Here is a 17,467-nt window from a genome sequence, read left to right on the forward strand (position 1 = left end):
GTGTATATGAAAAGATGCAGCGCGTTTTGGAGAATTTTTTAGTTTAACAGATGTCAGATAACGTTTGTCAACCGATTAAATTATCATTTTATAATAGTTGGTTGATTTGACTTAAAACATTATGATAAATGCCTAAGCTCTCATTCAAGTCCCAGGCTATCGATAAATTATTCCAATCGAAGACAAAACAAAATTAACAGAACTTAGATTTGTTTATTCCATGTAGTTTTCTGATATGCTATATTGTACTTTATGCACTTGATATGGAACTTGTCTAATATGTCTTTATTTGAAATACAAAATTATACCACAATTAATACCATAGATTACAAGATCTCGACCTGATTGGTCGATCGGTGTCAATTCATGTCAAAGTTGTTCATTTGTTTTTGCTCGTCCTGTGACTAGAAGAATAGGCTGTAGATAAAATTAAATATTTAAGCAGCAACGCACCTTGGCGTGGTCTGAAATAACTTAATAAATATGGAGTAATTGTCTATCAATAGTAGCTCAGTGCACTATGTTCAATTTTATTGACTATTGCTGTTAAACTATATTTTTTCCGTGTAGTAAGGGTTTTAAGTTTATAAAGTGTTGACTTGATTGAAAAAAAAATTAAGTGTAATTTTATTTAACCAGCAGTATCTATGTAGGTATAAAAAATACCACAAAGCTGTGATCCTAAAAATTGCGCAATGGGATGTTACCTGCTACTGGCATTTGGGGAAGTATTTATGATTTTTCTTTTTAATTGATTAGTATTAGAAATTAACCAGACGAACTAAACGACATGAGTACAATAATACTTTACTAAAATTCATAATCAATGTTCCAATTGTTACTCTACATCTACGGAAAATGCTCTTCTGCGCAGTCTTATATAGTGTCAAACGCTTATTTTTGATATGGCTATACTAAAGCTATCGACATTATAGTATACCTAGAATACTACAATATAAGAATATAAGAGCTCTACACTACAATATAAGAATTGAAATTAAATTTTGGTGATTTAGAATTTTATGTTTGACAAAAATAAATTTTAAATAAAAAAAAATATTCTTAACAAATATACAAACAACAATAAATTACGAAATATAGGTAAACGAGTCATAATAATTATTTTTCAATTGTGTTTTTTAATCGTCATGTATGCAACTTGGCAGCGTACCCAAAATATGTATTTTAAATAAAATTAAAACGTACATCTTATCGCAATTTTTCGGTATATGCGCTAACTTCTTTCGACAGATTTTGATGCGGGTTTTAATCGAAGGAGAGATAAACGAAAAAGATTTGTATATTATACAATTTGTAAATATTATGTACAGAATGGCTGAACGGTGACGGTGCTTTTGGCAGTTTAGGAGATGTAGGCATTATTCAAAGTATTTTTATCCAAATAATTTGTCTTGGGCATTTAATATATATTAAATTGTTTTTTATATTATTTTATTCGAATAAAAACTGTAGAAGATATCATTGTGTAGCAACGAAAAACTCGCTGGGAAACGGGCAGTCAGATAACAATAAATAATTTTAAACTTAATTCTATTGTTAAAGATAAAATTACGACACAAGACAATTTTTATATTATTTTATGACTTTGATTTACATATAAAAATAAATAAACGCGAGGAGGCAAAATAATTAACTAGCAAGATATACATATATTTGACAGCTTTTGTTAAGATATTAGTATGTATTATGTAAGTCCTATCTGCTATGTTATAAAATACTTATCAGAACATAAATAACAAATTTATCAGTAAACGTAAGACACCTTCTAGTGTAATACTTGTTGTGTGCAGTGAAAGTATCATGGCGCCAACGAACGTTAACGAAGATTTGAGAAATGAAAGAACTAAGTGTAATTTTAATGTAGAAGAATTGACTAATTTGTTAGATGATGGAAAAATTAATACAAATAGGAGACGAGATCTTGGTAAGTTAACATTTATATTTAAAAAGTATCTATATGTAATTAAAAAAATATTCGAAGGATTTATTTTCATTAATTTAACAATATTATTTGTTTTATGTATTTATTATTGTATCACAATTAAAGACGCCAAACGTGCCTCTTAAAAGCCACAAAACATAGTGCCTTAAAAATATTATAGCAATTTTCGAAACTAAACAAATAGTTTTATTTTACGCTTGGCGTTAAAAAGGAATTGTTTATTACGTAGTTGCTGAAGAATCTCAACGTTATATAGATAATATGTAAACCATTCCAAAATAGACGATGATTCTTGGTGACTCCTACAACAAAGAGTTCAACTTTATATACAAAAGTATAGAAACATTGTAAAGGTTCTGTAGATAATAAAAACAATTATTTACATTTAATGAAAAAAATAATAATAAGAAACCTTTAGAGTTTAGACTAATCAGAATATCGTCAATAAAATTAGGTAATTAAACATATATTTTTAGAGGAAAAAGTATTAAATGTAAAAGGGATTCGAGATGAGATTCCCGAAGACTATCTTAGTCATAAAGAAAAGTATGAGAATGCCGTACGAAAATCTGTTTTGTTATATAAAGCGTTACGAGAATATACAGACACGAACATTCCTTTCGATGAGAAAATTCGGTAAGTGTGATAATTATTTAACAAATAGTAACAATGAAATTACATTTTTTAAATTGTGATCTTTGCGATATATCTTGTATAATCATTTGTAATAACAATCAAATTTGATTCATTGCAATATTTTTTTATTTTTATGATATGATTAATTATGGTATTTATTTTTGCCAGACTCTTCACTATTAGCTTATTTTGTACTATGTAGACGGCAGAAATATTTTTATTTCAGAACTAGATATATTCGAATTTTGATGTTTCAGGGCGAATCTTCGCAATTCAATACCAGCTGCAATTGTTAAAGACAATTCGCCTTTTATGCTCCACTCCGAAATGTTCATTATAGCCATCATGGGCCAGGGTACTGATGAACAGAAAGAGTATTGGTTGAAAAGAGCTAATAATCTGGAAATTATGGGAACTTATGCTCAGGTATCGTATATAGATATAAATTATTATCACTATTATATTAAGCACTTATCACCATCATCAAACTCGCGTATGATCGCAATCTCTTCTACTGGGCGTAGAATTTTCTCAAGGTGCACCAAAGCTTTTTTCGCATCCAGCCATGTCCTAACATCGTCGAGACGTCTGCTCCGAAGATCAGTGCTTCGACATAATTAAGTTACCGTCGACAGTTAGTCGACAGTCACTTTAGTTGTTTAATTTGAAGTATATTGTTATCTTATCATAATTACGAAGATAATGCTATAGGACTAATATTACGTTTATTAATAACTTAGGCATATTTCTAATAAATACAAATTTACTTTTTCAGACGGAATTAGGGCATGGTACTTTCCTTCGTGGCTTGGAAACTACAGCAACTTACGATGCCAATACAGAAGAATTTATTCTAAACAGCCCCACACTGACCGCTTACAAATGGTGGCCTGGAGGGTGTAAGTAGCAGAAATATATACTGAAAAGACAGGGTGGTTACAAAAATATAATATATAGGTTCATTTCCCTTTTTGTTTAGTGGCGCACACAGCAAATTACTGTGTAGTTATGGCGCAGCTGCTCATAAAAGATAAGAGTTACGGTATTCAACCGTTCATGGTGCAGATTCGGGATGAAGAAACTCACATGCCTTTACCAGGCATCAAAGTTGGAGAAATTGGACCTAAACTCGGGTTCAATACAGTGAATAATGGATTTCTTGGATTCGATCATTTAAGAATACCGCGGGAAAGAATGTTAATGAAAAATGCACAAGTATTGAAGGTAGTATTGACTTTAAAAATACATTTGCTAATATGGACAGCTTTATTGGGTCATGTTTAAATACCGAGTGAGTCATATAAAGTTTTTGGGATTTCTTGCCTATAAATTGTTATTAGCAGCCTGGATTTGGATGTGGTGTTTGATTTCAATTTTTATGAACTATGTTAAGAAAAAGAGAATTCAGCTGGGTTTTTGCATACATTTATGCCCAATAGTCTACCTTAAGAATGGCCACCAATACTAGAATTGGTCAAGAGAAGGTACATTTGTTCGATATGTGTTGTGATTTGGTTGAAGAAAGAAAACTAGTTTACTATTCTTTTGGTTTATATGATTTTACTAATGTTTGTCTATAGCTTATATTTTTTCTGTTGGCAAAAGTATATTGTATTTTGCAGGACGGTACATTCAAAGCTTCCCCAAATAGTAAGCTCGCTTACGGTACGATGGTATATGTGCGGGTGATGATCGTGAACACTGTGTCGAAGTATCTCGCTAGAGCAGTGACTATTGCCATACGATATTCAGCTATTAGGAGACAATCACAGCCAAAACCTGGGTAAAAACAAGGATAATTTATATATAGAAATAGTGTTATTTGCTATATGCTTTGATATGAGCATTTAATATTTAGCCTCGGATATTTGAAATAAAGCTTCTACGGAGAAGCAGCACTTACATAAGTTCAAAATTAATTGATGTATTTGTGTGTTGGCTTTATTGTTGAAATAAACACAACGTCTCAGATATTATGTATATATTGAGTTTGCAGAGTTGTCAACCCATTCAGTTTCTATGAATTGTCTTCATCCGTTTACATATTGTTTTCGGTCACTGTTTACAGGGAGCCAGAACCTCAAATTTTGGACTACGTAACACAACAACATAAATTATTGATAGCAATTGCAACGACTCATGCTTATCATTTCACAGTGCGATGGCTTTGGGATTTATACAGCAATGTTAACAAAGACCTTAATCGAGGACAGTTGGATAATTTACCGGAGGTAAAAGAGTTTAAATAGTTAAAATACCATCAAAAGACAACCTGTTACTTGATCCAAGTACGATTAATATTAAGTATTTTAGATTGTTTAATCATCAGCACTAAAAGTAGTGCAAAGTTTGAGCTTAATAGGCTTAGTAGAACTGCTTTAAAATTCAATGAGCACATTTGATCTTTACATATTATCACTTGGAGTTAAATATAAGCACTTTATTAATTAACTTCTTATTAAGCAGAATAACTTTCATTGCAAATATTTCAATATAGAGAAATGATTTTGTACCCAAAAACATATTTAAAAAAATATTATCAAAATACAGAACACGTACCACATAGATTGATGTGTTGATGTGAAACTGATACATCAATGTGTAGTTTAGCTTCAGTTTAGTGTAATAAGTATTATCAAATATTCAGTAAATCGTTTCCTATGTAGTAATAAAAATAAAAAATAAATGTATTTTTATAGCTTTTTATATTAAAGCAAATAAAATCTATTAATTTGTAGTTGCATGCATTGGCTTGTTCATTGAAAGTCGTCAGTTCTGCTGACTGTACCGCCCTTATAGAAAAGTGTCGTATGGCGTGCGGCGGTCACGGCTATATGCTTTCATCTTGCCTTCCGCTGCTATATGGAGTATCGACTGCCACGTGCACCTATGAGGGAGAGAACACAGTTCTGTTGCTGCAGGCAGCTAGGTACTAGTTTTTATCTATAACAAAACCAATGAGGTTTTTCTATTGTCAACGCACTGCCAACTATGGAATGCTAATTGCTTTTTTTGTTTCTGTAATAACTTTGTCTCAATCTTTATTTGTAGGTCTTTAGTCAAGGCATGGCATCAAGCCTTAAAAGGCCAACCATTGAGCCCCTCCATGTCTTATCTCAAAGATAAATCACCGCCAACATCGTGGAATAGCTCACTCGATGGAATAATTAGCAGTTTTCAAAGAGTTGCCAGAGGGTGTGTATTAATTAAAATGGTATCATCTCCCTATTTTGAATGTAGTACATATGTAATAGTTTTATTTATTTATGTGATACTAAACAACGATGAACATGACTATTATACACTCGACTTTTTATACTCATACATTACTAATATTGATTTTATTTTATAGAAAGCCAAAAGGTTTTATTAGGGTATAATTTTGTACAGCAATAGGTTAAATATAAAATAAAAATACTTTTCTTTATAGTAAGGTATCAGCAAGCGTGTCCGCCCTCGAACAATATACGGCATCTGGACTGAGTCCTGAAGACGCCTGGAACAAAGCATCTATCCAGTTAACAGCAGCAGCTGAGGTTAGATTCATTTCTAATTTCTACAGAAAAATCATAGCTTTTTTAAGGACTTGATAAAAATATAATATAAATAAAAATAACGTTAAAAAATATCAAACGTTGACAGCTCAATGAATAACAAAATTATGTATTATTTGAATGTTATTATCATTACGCATTCAATAGATTGAATAATAAAAAAATATATATGCTTAGTATTAAGTTTCTTGCAAGAAAAGAATGTCCAGTTCGCACCGAAATAAATGGTGCCCATAGACAATAAATGGGCCTAAATAGATGATAAACTAGGGTGTTTGGTTGTAAATATTTTCTATTTATTTTCAGGCCCACGCTAGAGTTATCGTACTCACAGTCTACAAGGCAGAAGTAGAAAAAAGAGCGGCTACTCTTTCATCTCCCTTACGAGCAGTATTATATCAACTTCTTGAACTTTATTTCATCTTCTGGACATTGGAGAAGATGGGAGATTTATTATTGGTGAGTAGTAATTTTGTCAACGGACAGGACGAGTGAATGAGTATATAAAAAATAAGTGTAATACCTAATCTAATCAGGAAAGCAAAATACTAAAAGCTGGAACACATTAAATAAGCCGTCATAAATTTGATCTGCTTAAGAAAAGTGAGTTTATCGGATTTATGCGTTCTGAAAAAAATGGCGGAATGGTTTTGGCAAACCGGGGTATCTGTTTGGTATTTAAAGGGGCGTCAATATGTATGTTTAATGAAAAAAAACCTAGTCTCACAAAGTGACAAGTGCACTTTGTTCTATTGATTAATTATTATTTATTTTAAAATGTATCCCAGTGGAGTTTCACAACCTGCAAGCACAACCTAGATAATATATAACATGTATATGTATATCTTTGTACGTCAATCAGATAGGACTCTGACCAATCGATGTGGAATTATTCGTAGATGGTACATAACAGCAGATTTAATGTAAAAACTAATATTTTTCCTGTTCTCAAGCACGGTCGCAAGCTTTATTAGTTTGCCATTTAACGGTTTAATCGTAAAATATATATTGATAATCCTGTTTGTGTTATTTATACGATTATAAACTCGATTTAATCAAGTCAACCATTTGTGTTTCCGGTGATCCTTTTAATTAATTTATAGCCAATATTTTATGTTTTTTATATCTAATGAAGCTATAAATCTCTTTTTTATGTATTTGTATTATGTTATTCTCGTCGTCGAAAAGTATGTTGTAGATACCGATATAATTAACATCCTGTGATTTTAGTGATGCTTGTGCGTCCTCAATATTTCGAAACTTAAGAGCTCAGCTGAAGGTTATGCCGATATTCCATATATTTGACTTATCACTAACTAAATAACATTCTGAATATCCAGGCATCCGGGGCTACAACATTCAAAGCTATTATATATACAGGGCTATTGGTAATTCGAAGTTAGGAGGTAAGAGGAGTGATTATTTGCGATAATTTTAACCCCAATGATGATTTAAAAATAATCTGCAGGACAAGTTTCATAACGACGAAAGAACATCAAAAAAATATTGAAATAATATCGTTTTCCGTATCGCATCTTTAAATTTTAACCGATAATTATTGTTTTACTATTGACAAATAAAAACAATGTTTAATCGTTTTTAATAATCAGACGAAAAAAAAAATATTCTAATTGATACTTTTTTTAAATGAATTTTTGTAGTTGCATTTATGACTTATTTTGAAAAAAGCTAAAAACGCATTTTAGCATTAGCATTAGCAGCCTGTAAATTTTCCCACTGCTGGGCTAAAGGCCTCCTCTCCCTTTGAGGAGATATAGTCACCCCTATTACCTACTAACGGGAATACGTCGAATTACCAATAACCCTGTATATGTATCAATTAAACAATAATTTCAATACTAGTGATATATAAAACGAAAATAATATAAAAACTAATTAGCTTTAGCGCTTAGTCATTTCTAAAATTAATTCCTATTTACTATCTAGACAAGTTATATTTTTCAGATCATTAATTATCTTGTTACTTACAGTAACAAGATAATTTACTTATTAATATTGATTATTACAAATTCATGCAAATAAATTATGTAAGCTTAATGAAAATTTTAATAAAACTGCTAATAAATTGTTTCATATTTTTAAATCTAAAATTTTAAGTTGAAAGGATCAAATTTATGTTTATTGGTTTATCAAAACATTTATTTATAAATTTATCAATGTCGTACGAATGCATGTTGGTTTTTTTATAGAGCCTGTTAAAAGCTTGGAAACCTTTAAACTATAATTTTGACATCGTCGTATTAAAGTTATTGTATATATACATGTATACATGTTGTATATTAAATTCGTAAGGTTAGTAAAAAAAAGACAACCAGCGTTTCGTTGTCCGTCCGGAAAAATATATAAAATACTTTTACTTAAACTACACACAACGATACCACATTACTAAAAGGATGTACGAGTATGTGGAAGCGAACGATGACGACAAAGATTATGGTTGAACTCCTATATTTTACTTAATATAACCTTTCAAAAATATATAACGATTGAACTAGTTTCTATTGTTTTATTAAAGTTAAGACTATTGAAACGAGTTAACCGGGTTATTTTAGAGGATTGCAAAGATCTAATCTGTAAGAAATGAAAAGAAAGTACGAGTAGTATACATCGTCAAGCACCGGCTTATACGTGATGTTTGTTTCTAATATTACAATTTAAAAAATACTTAACATATAAAATACAAAATATTTTTTTTATGTTAAATTAAAGACAATTATGTACGATCTATTCATTGTACTTAAATTCATTCGAATGAGCGATTCACGATCGGCTAGACTACGAACAAAAAATAAGCTTGCTTTTTTATGTATGGTAGAATAAACTGAGGTGCACTCCTCACCGTGAACATTTTTTTTTAATATTTATCGATACGGATTAATTATTTATATAGGTACAACTACATTTTTAATATGATTAATCCGTTTTTTTTATTCAAGTTTAGTTTATTATAATATAAATAATGTTGGGCTATCGTTGATGAGTCTGACATAGATGATGATTATCAATATTTGGAAGTGATTAACAAAGAAATTATATTTAAAAAAAAATGTATGTATGTAATATTTTGTATATTTTAATCTTTAATTTCTCTATGTTGAAATGGGCGTCTATTGTACTTTGCCAGAATTACAAAACAAAAAATCTATAATGCTAATATTATAAATGCGAAAGTAACTGAGTCTGTATGTATGTCTGTCCGTCTATTGTTCTTCACTGTCTTCTTGTTGACTACTAACTTCTAAAACGCGTGAGAAGCCGCAGGCGACAACTAGTTAATTATAAACAAGGTAAAAACTCATAACTGTTTATCTTAATATCGATCACCCACTCGATCTATGTCCCAGACTCAAGCACTTAAATATACTTACAATAAGATTTTTTTCTATAAGCTTACAATACGAGGTTAATTATGGTACATTTATAATTTTTACTTTTAATTTTGACCTTTGACAGCGGCATTCATGATGGTAATATTTTATAACATTGTCTATCATAAACTTCAGAACCAGTACTGGCAAAAAATCGATTTATCTAACATCGATATGGGTCACCATTACGTGCCGCGTAGAACTGTTATTATTATAATCGATATGACTACAATATTATGTTACAATTTGCGGTTGATGTTTTTTATTTGACTGCACTAGAAGAAAGTTTGTTTCATCTATAATATTTAGTTTTTAGAGTGTTCGTATTTTTGTACATTTCTTCGAAAAAAAAATTATGTATACCTAATTTGTCATTATATTTGTCTTATTGACGAAGTGAAATACGGCATGATAAAGAAATAAATCTTCATTTAAACCAAATACTTGTTACAGAGCATTATGTTTAATTAAGTATTTTACTAATGTTTCTAACGTAAATACCTATTACTCATATTAACGCTAAGTACGTACGTATACCAATTGAATGTGTAATTGACAGTGAAAATCAATTAAAAGAAAAGTCGTTACCATTTTACAAGCCACATAGAGAATTTCGAATAGAAAAATTAGTAACGAAGTATATTACATGTAGCTAATTTTCAAGTATAAACGATGGACGGTACTCGAGATTTAAAATAGTGCCATATAATCTCGACCTCTGAGATAAGGTCTTTGGTACAGTTATCTATATACGGGGTCAATGGTCCGTATTTATTCGCAAACAAAAAACTAATACCAGCTGACTTCATTTGTCATTGAAAATGAACCGAAATCAATTCCGTTCATAAGCGTTTATGAGGCATAATAAGTATTTATGAGTAAAGTAAAAAATGTAAATGAACTGGTTTATATATTAGCAATTTATATTGGTTTAACTCTGTCACTAAAAAAATACATGTTTTTATGTTCATCTACGTAGTCGTAAATTTCGTCAATTTTTATACGACATCATTTTTACTGTAATATATACAATTTGTATTTCACTGGGGTATAATTTTACCAAAAAATGTCGTTGACGACATTATTAAAGATATAAGGAAATATATTCTTCGTTTTTACTACATGATTAGTAAATATATGTATTTGTAATCAATGTATTAATATAGTAGTATATTCAATTATTATTAAAATGGGAAAAGGCTCATGGCTCAATTAAGAAATGATTTTGTACTTCTATCTAAACAGGTTTTATATAATTAAACATTTAACACAAAATAGACTACTTTTATAAATGTACGCAAAACGCATTAAATAGTAAAAGTCCCTATGGTAATTTTTGACAGTTTTAGTTCTATACTGAACATCATTCTAATTTTCCATTCGAAGCTCATAATCCTTATAGCAAAGATCATTAAATATGATAACGTATCTTTATTTATTTAAGTAACAAACAATAGAGCAATCTATGGCAAATTTAGATATTGCAAGTGATACCCTAAAATAAATTGTAAATGCTAGCAGTTGACAAAAGTTCTATAGAGGAAAACGTATAAAACAGTTTCCAGCCAGTTGCTACACGACTTTAATTACAAACAAATAATTTATCATTTTTATTATTAAACATTGTGGTTTTCGCTTGGATTGGAACCCGAAATCTTCGGTTAAGATGCACTCTTTTTAACCACTACGCGATCTTGACTTACGATTTAATATTTTCCAAAGAAATTGTTCTAAAACGGTATTTCATTAGAATCGGTATATTTATTTTAAATAATAATTAAACATGAAATCTATTTATAAATATATATTTTTTGTATTATTTGCAGTACTGAAAGTCACAAATTAAATTAAATTATATGTTTACAGTATACCAAGCTATCTGAGACTGATATTCGTGGTTTGCAAAAGAAATATGAAGATCTTCTTGAGATAATTCGACCTAATGCTGTCGGTCTCGTCGACAGTTTCGATTTTAGAGATGAGGTTAGTATTTAATGTTTGCGACGACGACGACGAAGAAATAAGTATTTATTTACACGTAAAACTAAAAGTATACATTATTAAAACTGTAGTGATATGTACAATTAAGAAGGAGTGTTGAGCGAGTAAAAGTTGAAGAGAAAGAGTTTATAGATAGAAAAGACAGTTTATTGAAAGTCACAAGCACACACACACTAAAAGTCAGAAGAAGAAGAATAAGTTTAGAAGAGGCACAGAATTACACAGAGACAGTTACAAATTATAAATTATAAAAATAGGACGCGGCGGATACAATTTACTTAGAATTTCGAATTGAGTTAATAGCGTGTAAGCGTACAGCTGACTGCCCGATCGGCCGGTGCATCGTCCATCGGCGCGGCGCAAGCGCCGCCCCTTTGTGACGTACCGTTCGAGACAATGGGACCGGGCAGCGGCCGATCTATTTATTTACTACTAATAAATATGTTTGCGTGACCGCTTTACATACAAATAAATATGTGTATTATTTTACAATATATTTTTTTATCTTTATTTATTTTTACAAATTATCTATTTTTTTATAATAACATATTTTTTTGTAATTTTTATATTTTTTATATTTATGAAAATACATAACTATGCTACAAAACGAATGTCTATATTTTTATGTTTTGTTTTCTTTATAAAATAAAGGAATATAATATTGCGAGCGATTTTAATCAATACGAGTAGGTGTAGTACCTACATAAAAATGTATTAGACTTTAGTCGCACTTATTTACTTCCTTGGTTATATGAATACTACGTAATGCAGTTTATGTTTTACATATTTTAGTGTTTTAATTATTTCATATTTCATCATGTTTTCAGATACTGAATTCTACACTTGGTGCCTATGACGGACGTGCTTATGAGCGCCTCATGGAAGAGGCCTTAAAGAGCCCTTTAAATGCAGAACCGGTTAACCAATCATTTCACAAGTACTTAAAACCATTCTTGCGTGGTAAATTGTAACACGTAATATGAAAATGTATATTATATTTGAGATGCACATTTTAATTGCTTTGCGTTAAATATGTTTGTCATTATACTTCATAGTTAAAACATTCTTCAAAATATTATTATGGTTATTTAACTAGCGATTTTCGCAGGCTTCACACAGGTGCAAATTATTAATAAAGAAAATGATATAAATACTTATTATTCTAATTATATTATATCTTTAATAAAGTCATTATTATTATACATACATATAACACTAAGGAATAATAAAGTATTACTACGTTTTTTTTTTAGAATTGGATCATTAGTTTTGTAGATCAAAACAAACAAATTATTAATAATATATATATTAATAATTACTCTTTAAAAAAAGTATTATGCACGAATTGTAAGAATATATTTATTTGAGGAAGTTGAGGGATTTAATAAAATATATTGTAATTATTATTATGTTTTTATTATTCACGATATAAATTTGAAATTATTTTAAAGATAATAAATTAAATAAATAACTTAAATACAAGTAAAGGCAAAAACATCAAGACAAGTTAAGAAGTTGTCGTTGTTTGAAGTCGTCTTGGTGTGATTTGCTTTTTGTTGTAAAAACTAACGTTCTTTAGGCACTAGCGTTAGCCTGAGCGGTGCCGTGGCCAAAGCTGTTGGCAGATGTGTTGACTACCCTGTAGGCAGCGTTCATTCCTTGAGTTCTAGCGGAAGAAGATGCTGTGCCCTGTCCAGAAGTTTGAGCATTAGCAATTGTTCGAGAACCACCGTAGATTCCATCATACCGAAGTGCACCCATGTCAGTATTAGCTGTAGATGTGGCTTTTCCGTATCCGTTAGTGTTAGCAGCAGAGGTAATAGTTCCCGCGCTGTTAATGTCAGCACGAGCGTCTGCGTTACCATAGCCTGCTCCTTGAGTGTTAGCTGAAGATTTAGCGATACCAAGGCCGTTTGTGTTGGCAATGGAGTTTGCTGAACCGTATCCATTTGTGTTAGCGGTGGACTTTGCGGAACCATAACCAAGACCATTGTTGTTGGCAACAGAATGAACATAGCCAATTCCATTCATGTTAGCGTTTGCATCAGCAGATCCGTAACCTTGAGTATCAGCAGTGGATTGGATTGTTCCATAACCATTTGTTTGGGCAGTCGATTTAGCTGAACCTCCATGAGATTGGCTAGTGGCGTGAGCTTGACCAGAAGGAGTGTCAAAAGCAGTACCGAATCGCCAATGGATTCCTCTCTGGTGAACGTTTTGGATGTTTCTAGTGTCGATGTTCGAGGAAGCAGTTCCGTAACCCTGAGTATTAGCTGTTGCAATAATGGAATCGACAGTGTTTTTGGCCGAAGAAGTAGCAGAACCACCGTTTGATTGAGATTCAGCCGAAGTCAATCCAAGTCCGTTTTGGGATTTTGACAAGGCCGAGCCAAATCCGTCGGTTTTGGTCATAATGTTGGTTAATCCGTGAGCGTTGTTAGCATCAGAGTAAGCAGATCCTGAACTTCCAGCCGTTTTTGCATTAGAAGCTGTAATTACGTAGCTACCAATGCCTTGGGTTTTGGCAGAAGATTCGGCGGCACCAGTACCATCGGTCCTAGCTGAAGTGATTGAAGATTCAGAGTTACCATTAAGTACAGCAGATGACTCGGCAGAAACACCACCGTTAGCGGGCATTGTGTATCTTATTTCAGCGGGAACTTCGAAGTTTTGTTCGTAAGACATAATAGTTGCAGGTGCTGGGATAGCGTAGTAAGTTGGCATGTTTTGGGCTTCAGCTTTGGCTGATCCGTAAACAGGAACTTGAGGTGAATCGTAGATTTCAGCTTTTGCGATCGCTTGACCAGGATACGCTTCGCCGTAGCCAATGTTTCTGTTTAAGAAATTCTGCTCGTCGGTTGATGCGCTTCCATAAGCATTAATTGCACCACCTTCAATTGTCGCTGAACCCGTTGCTCGTCCGCCATAGCCATTTGTGTAGCCTTGACCGGTCGCAAAGTTGCGTCCGTCGCGATATAAATAACCTGTAAGGTAAACATTTGAAATTAATTATTTTCATTATACATGTTTAATGTTTATTTAATGAATATATTTAAATACCTTTATATTTATAAAAATAAAATAAAATCTAATTAAAATTACTCACCATTCAAAATGATTGGACTGGAGTGACAAAGGGCGAAACACGTCAAGGCTACTACAAACTTGGCTGCCATGTTGCAAGATTAGATCATACGAGATCTCTAAGCTGAGTGGATGTAGAGAGAGCATTTCTCCGACTTTATATACCATTCTCGCTTTACCACTCCTCCGTGTTGGCCTAAAAGTCGCGAACTTCACCTAGAAAAGTCGTTCGCAGTCGTAAATTTAGTTGATAGGTTACGGTAGATTAATTGGCAAGTTCTGAATCAAGATTTGGCGAACGATTTCAGATATTTTTTATGATATGTTGACGTTGATACGATGCTGCATGATCGAATCGATACATAATTTGGTGCAAGTGCAATGACCCGGATTATTTTTAGAAAATATTAGATGTTAATAAAGTTTTGTGTAGTAGAAACTAAACTTGAATTTAAAAAAGAAAATACTAAAAATATTTTTTTTTAATCTAGCGTTTATTAAAAGTTTATGTCTTTTACAAATTCTACATATTTTTATCAAATATCATTTATCAGCCTAACTGCTACTAATTTCTTAATATAATTGACAGATAAATTTAAAATTAAAAAGTTCATCATCTTTTTAATGGAGCCAGCACCAAATTATCAACTACATAAAGCATAAAATTATATCACCTATATATATGTATGTTTTATATTTTATATTTAATTAGTTAAAGGAAGCTATTTTTTCGTAGTATAAATATTATAGTTTAAATTAATATTACACGACAGGATTATAGGATTTTTTTTTTATAATTTCAAAAAAACGGTACTTATATCCTCAATCTCAATAAAATCAATAAATAAAACTAAATGAAAAAACTTTATTTCAAAATAATAATATTTTGAATGAATTTAAACATTTAAAAAAGGAGATAAATTAGTACATAAATAATAAAATATTGGTACATATTAAGGAAAAATATAAGTAGTTATCAAATAAGTTGGTTGGTTACCTTTCGGAGTATATCGTGCCATGTCATTTGTAAAAAAGAAATAGTTGTTATACATCATTATACCTATATGTTAAAAGGATAAGTCAGAATTACCCGATTAAAAAGTTGCATAGCTTGTATAATTGACCTTCGAATAATACCTATTTTTTTTTTAATATTTTACTAATGTTGTTTGTTGCCTTGTTTACCGGCCAACGATGAAGGGCATAGACACGAGCGCGTCATAGAAAATTGTAGTTTGACCCGTACAGAGTTTCGATAATTCTGACCTAGTCTATAACTAATAATTATTTTCTAAGATATATTTTTATCTATATTTAGGTATTAATATTAAGTAAAAGTCAAGATACATAAAGTGTTTATAAAAATTTAGACTTACAACAAAATCAGAACAATTTTTCCATATAAGAGATAAAGTAAATTAATAATTACTAAAGCTTTCTCTGTTGGCGGTAGGATTTACTCATTTTTTTCAAATTCTATCGAATTCGCGAAACCAACGGTGAAATAATTTAGGAGCTACCGTTTTACTATTCCATAATTGATACGGTAAGGAGGCAATTCATTTTTATTTTAGATTTTTTTTATTTCATTGTTAGGCGGAAGGGCAAATGAGCCTGATGGTAAGTGGTCACCTATTACGGCCCATATACATTGAAGCGGTAAGATATTTTAACCATTCCTTACATCACCAAGGTTGACGCCTTGGGAGCTAAGATTATATGTTATTTCTTCCTGTAGTTACACTGGCTCACTCAGCGTTCAAACCGGAACACAATAATAATAAGCATTGCTACCCTATCCAGATGAGCTTGCACAATGCCCTACTACCAAGAAAATCAAGCGTGTATGCTATGATTAAGATGGTGGTCACCATAATTCACAGACATTGTTAGTGTAATAAAAATGAACCATTCCTTACATTATTATCAATGCGCCACTAACCATGCCATTATTACCGGTATATTCTATTTAATGAGCCTGTAATTATAAGACTCATTCACACATAAAACTCGATCATTATAAAACATATATTTTTAAGATGTATACATTAATTAATAAGTTTTTCTATAAATCTTATTAATCATTCATTAAGCTGAATCATTTAACGAAAATCGTTATGATTCTGTATTCTGTGAACTAATATGCTTTTTAAAGTAATTTTATTTAAATTAAGAATTACTTTTAGAATACACCAAGTCGTGATCTACGACTAGTTTTTAATATAAGTAACATCTCCATATTTTAATTTTCTATTAATATTTATCGACTTTATTTTTTATTTTTCAATGCTGCTTTTTATAATTTCGTATAATATTTTGTTAAATAAAAATAAATTATATGCGCATATTTTTCAATATAACACCTTAAAATATTTATTTAAATATAATGGTATGACATTATACAGCCTATTCTGACTACCAAAAAAATTTTCATTATTTGTTGTTGACGTAAATATTTTCTCATACTACTTTATATTTAATATTTATTAAGTATATCTCATCAGTTTTCAAGTTATAATCAAAATCATTTAACTCAGTTTTTTAATACTTTAGCAGATTTATCTCGTAAATTATTAAAAAATGAGAAGAATGTTTTAAATAAACGACTTTGGTAGAAGTGAGGAGGCTAAATTCAAAGTGCTTTTTTATTGACGGACTCAAATTCGATGGTTTCTCTAAATGATACATGATGGATAAAATAATAAATGTCAATTTTATAGTTTTTAACTTTTTAATTCATTGATTTGTATTTTTAAGATATTAAATCTGTAACTGTTATTAATTTGACTAAAGAGTTAATCAGGTTGTAAGTGCTTTCCGATATACATGTGTGTAACTTC

General features: G+C 30.8%; 2 protein-coding genes across 2 annotated transcripts; one reads left to right on the forward strand and one right to left on the reverse strand.

Annotated features, from left to right (window-relative positions):
* The first annotated feature begins 1,790 nt into the window (after positions 1 to 1,790).
* Positions 1,791 to 12,690, forward strand: LOC125070046 (probable peroxisomal acyl-coenzyme A oxidase 1). Its single transcript, XM_047679760.1, has 13 exons — positions 1,791 to 1,945; positions 2,440 to 2,599; positions 2,857 to 3,025; positions 3,375 to 3,498; positions 3,579 to 3,823; positions 4,222 to 4,382; positions 4,668 to 4,830; positions 5,338 to 5,528; positions 5,651 to 5,794; positions 6,030 to 6,135; positions 6,460 to 6,612; positions 11,409 to 11,525; positions 12,371 to 12,690. The coding sequence occupies exons 1-13, from the start codon at positions 1,822 to 1,824 to the stop codon at positions 12,512 to 12,514; spliced, it is 2,001 nt and encodes a 666-aa protein (XP_047535716.1). The 5' UTR covers positions 1,791 to 1,821; the 3' UTR covers positions 12,515 to 12,690.
* Positions 12,691 to 13,072: 382 nt separating this feature from the next.
* Positions 13,073 to 14,736, reverse strand: LOC125064941 (hyphally regulated cell wall protein 3-like). Its single transcript, XM_047672261.1, has 2 exons — positions 14,650 to 14,736; positions 13,073 to 14,527 (listed from the first exon to the last, which is right to left on the reverse strand). Exons 1-2 carry the CDS (start codon positions 14,717 to 14,719, stop codon positions 13,119 to 13,121), a joined length of 1,479 nt encoding a protein of 492 aa, XP_047528217.1. The 5' UTR covers positions 14,720 to 14,736; the 3' UTR covers positions 13,073 to 13,118.
* Between the last annotated feature and the right edge of the window lie 2,731 nt (positions 14,737 to 17,467).

This window comes from Vanessa atalanta, chromosome 1 (genome assembly GCF_905147765.1).
Source record: "Vanessa atalanta chromosome 1, ilVanAtal1.2, whole genome shotgun sequence".
NCBI lineage: Eukaryota > Metazoa > Arthropoda > Insecta > Lepidoptera > Nymphalidae > Vanessa > Vanessa atalanta.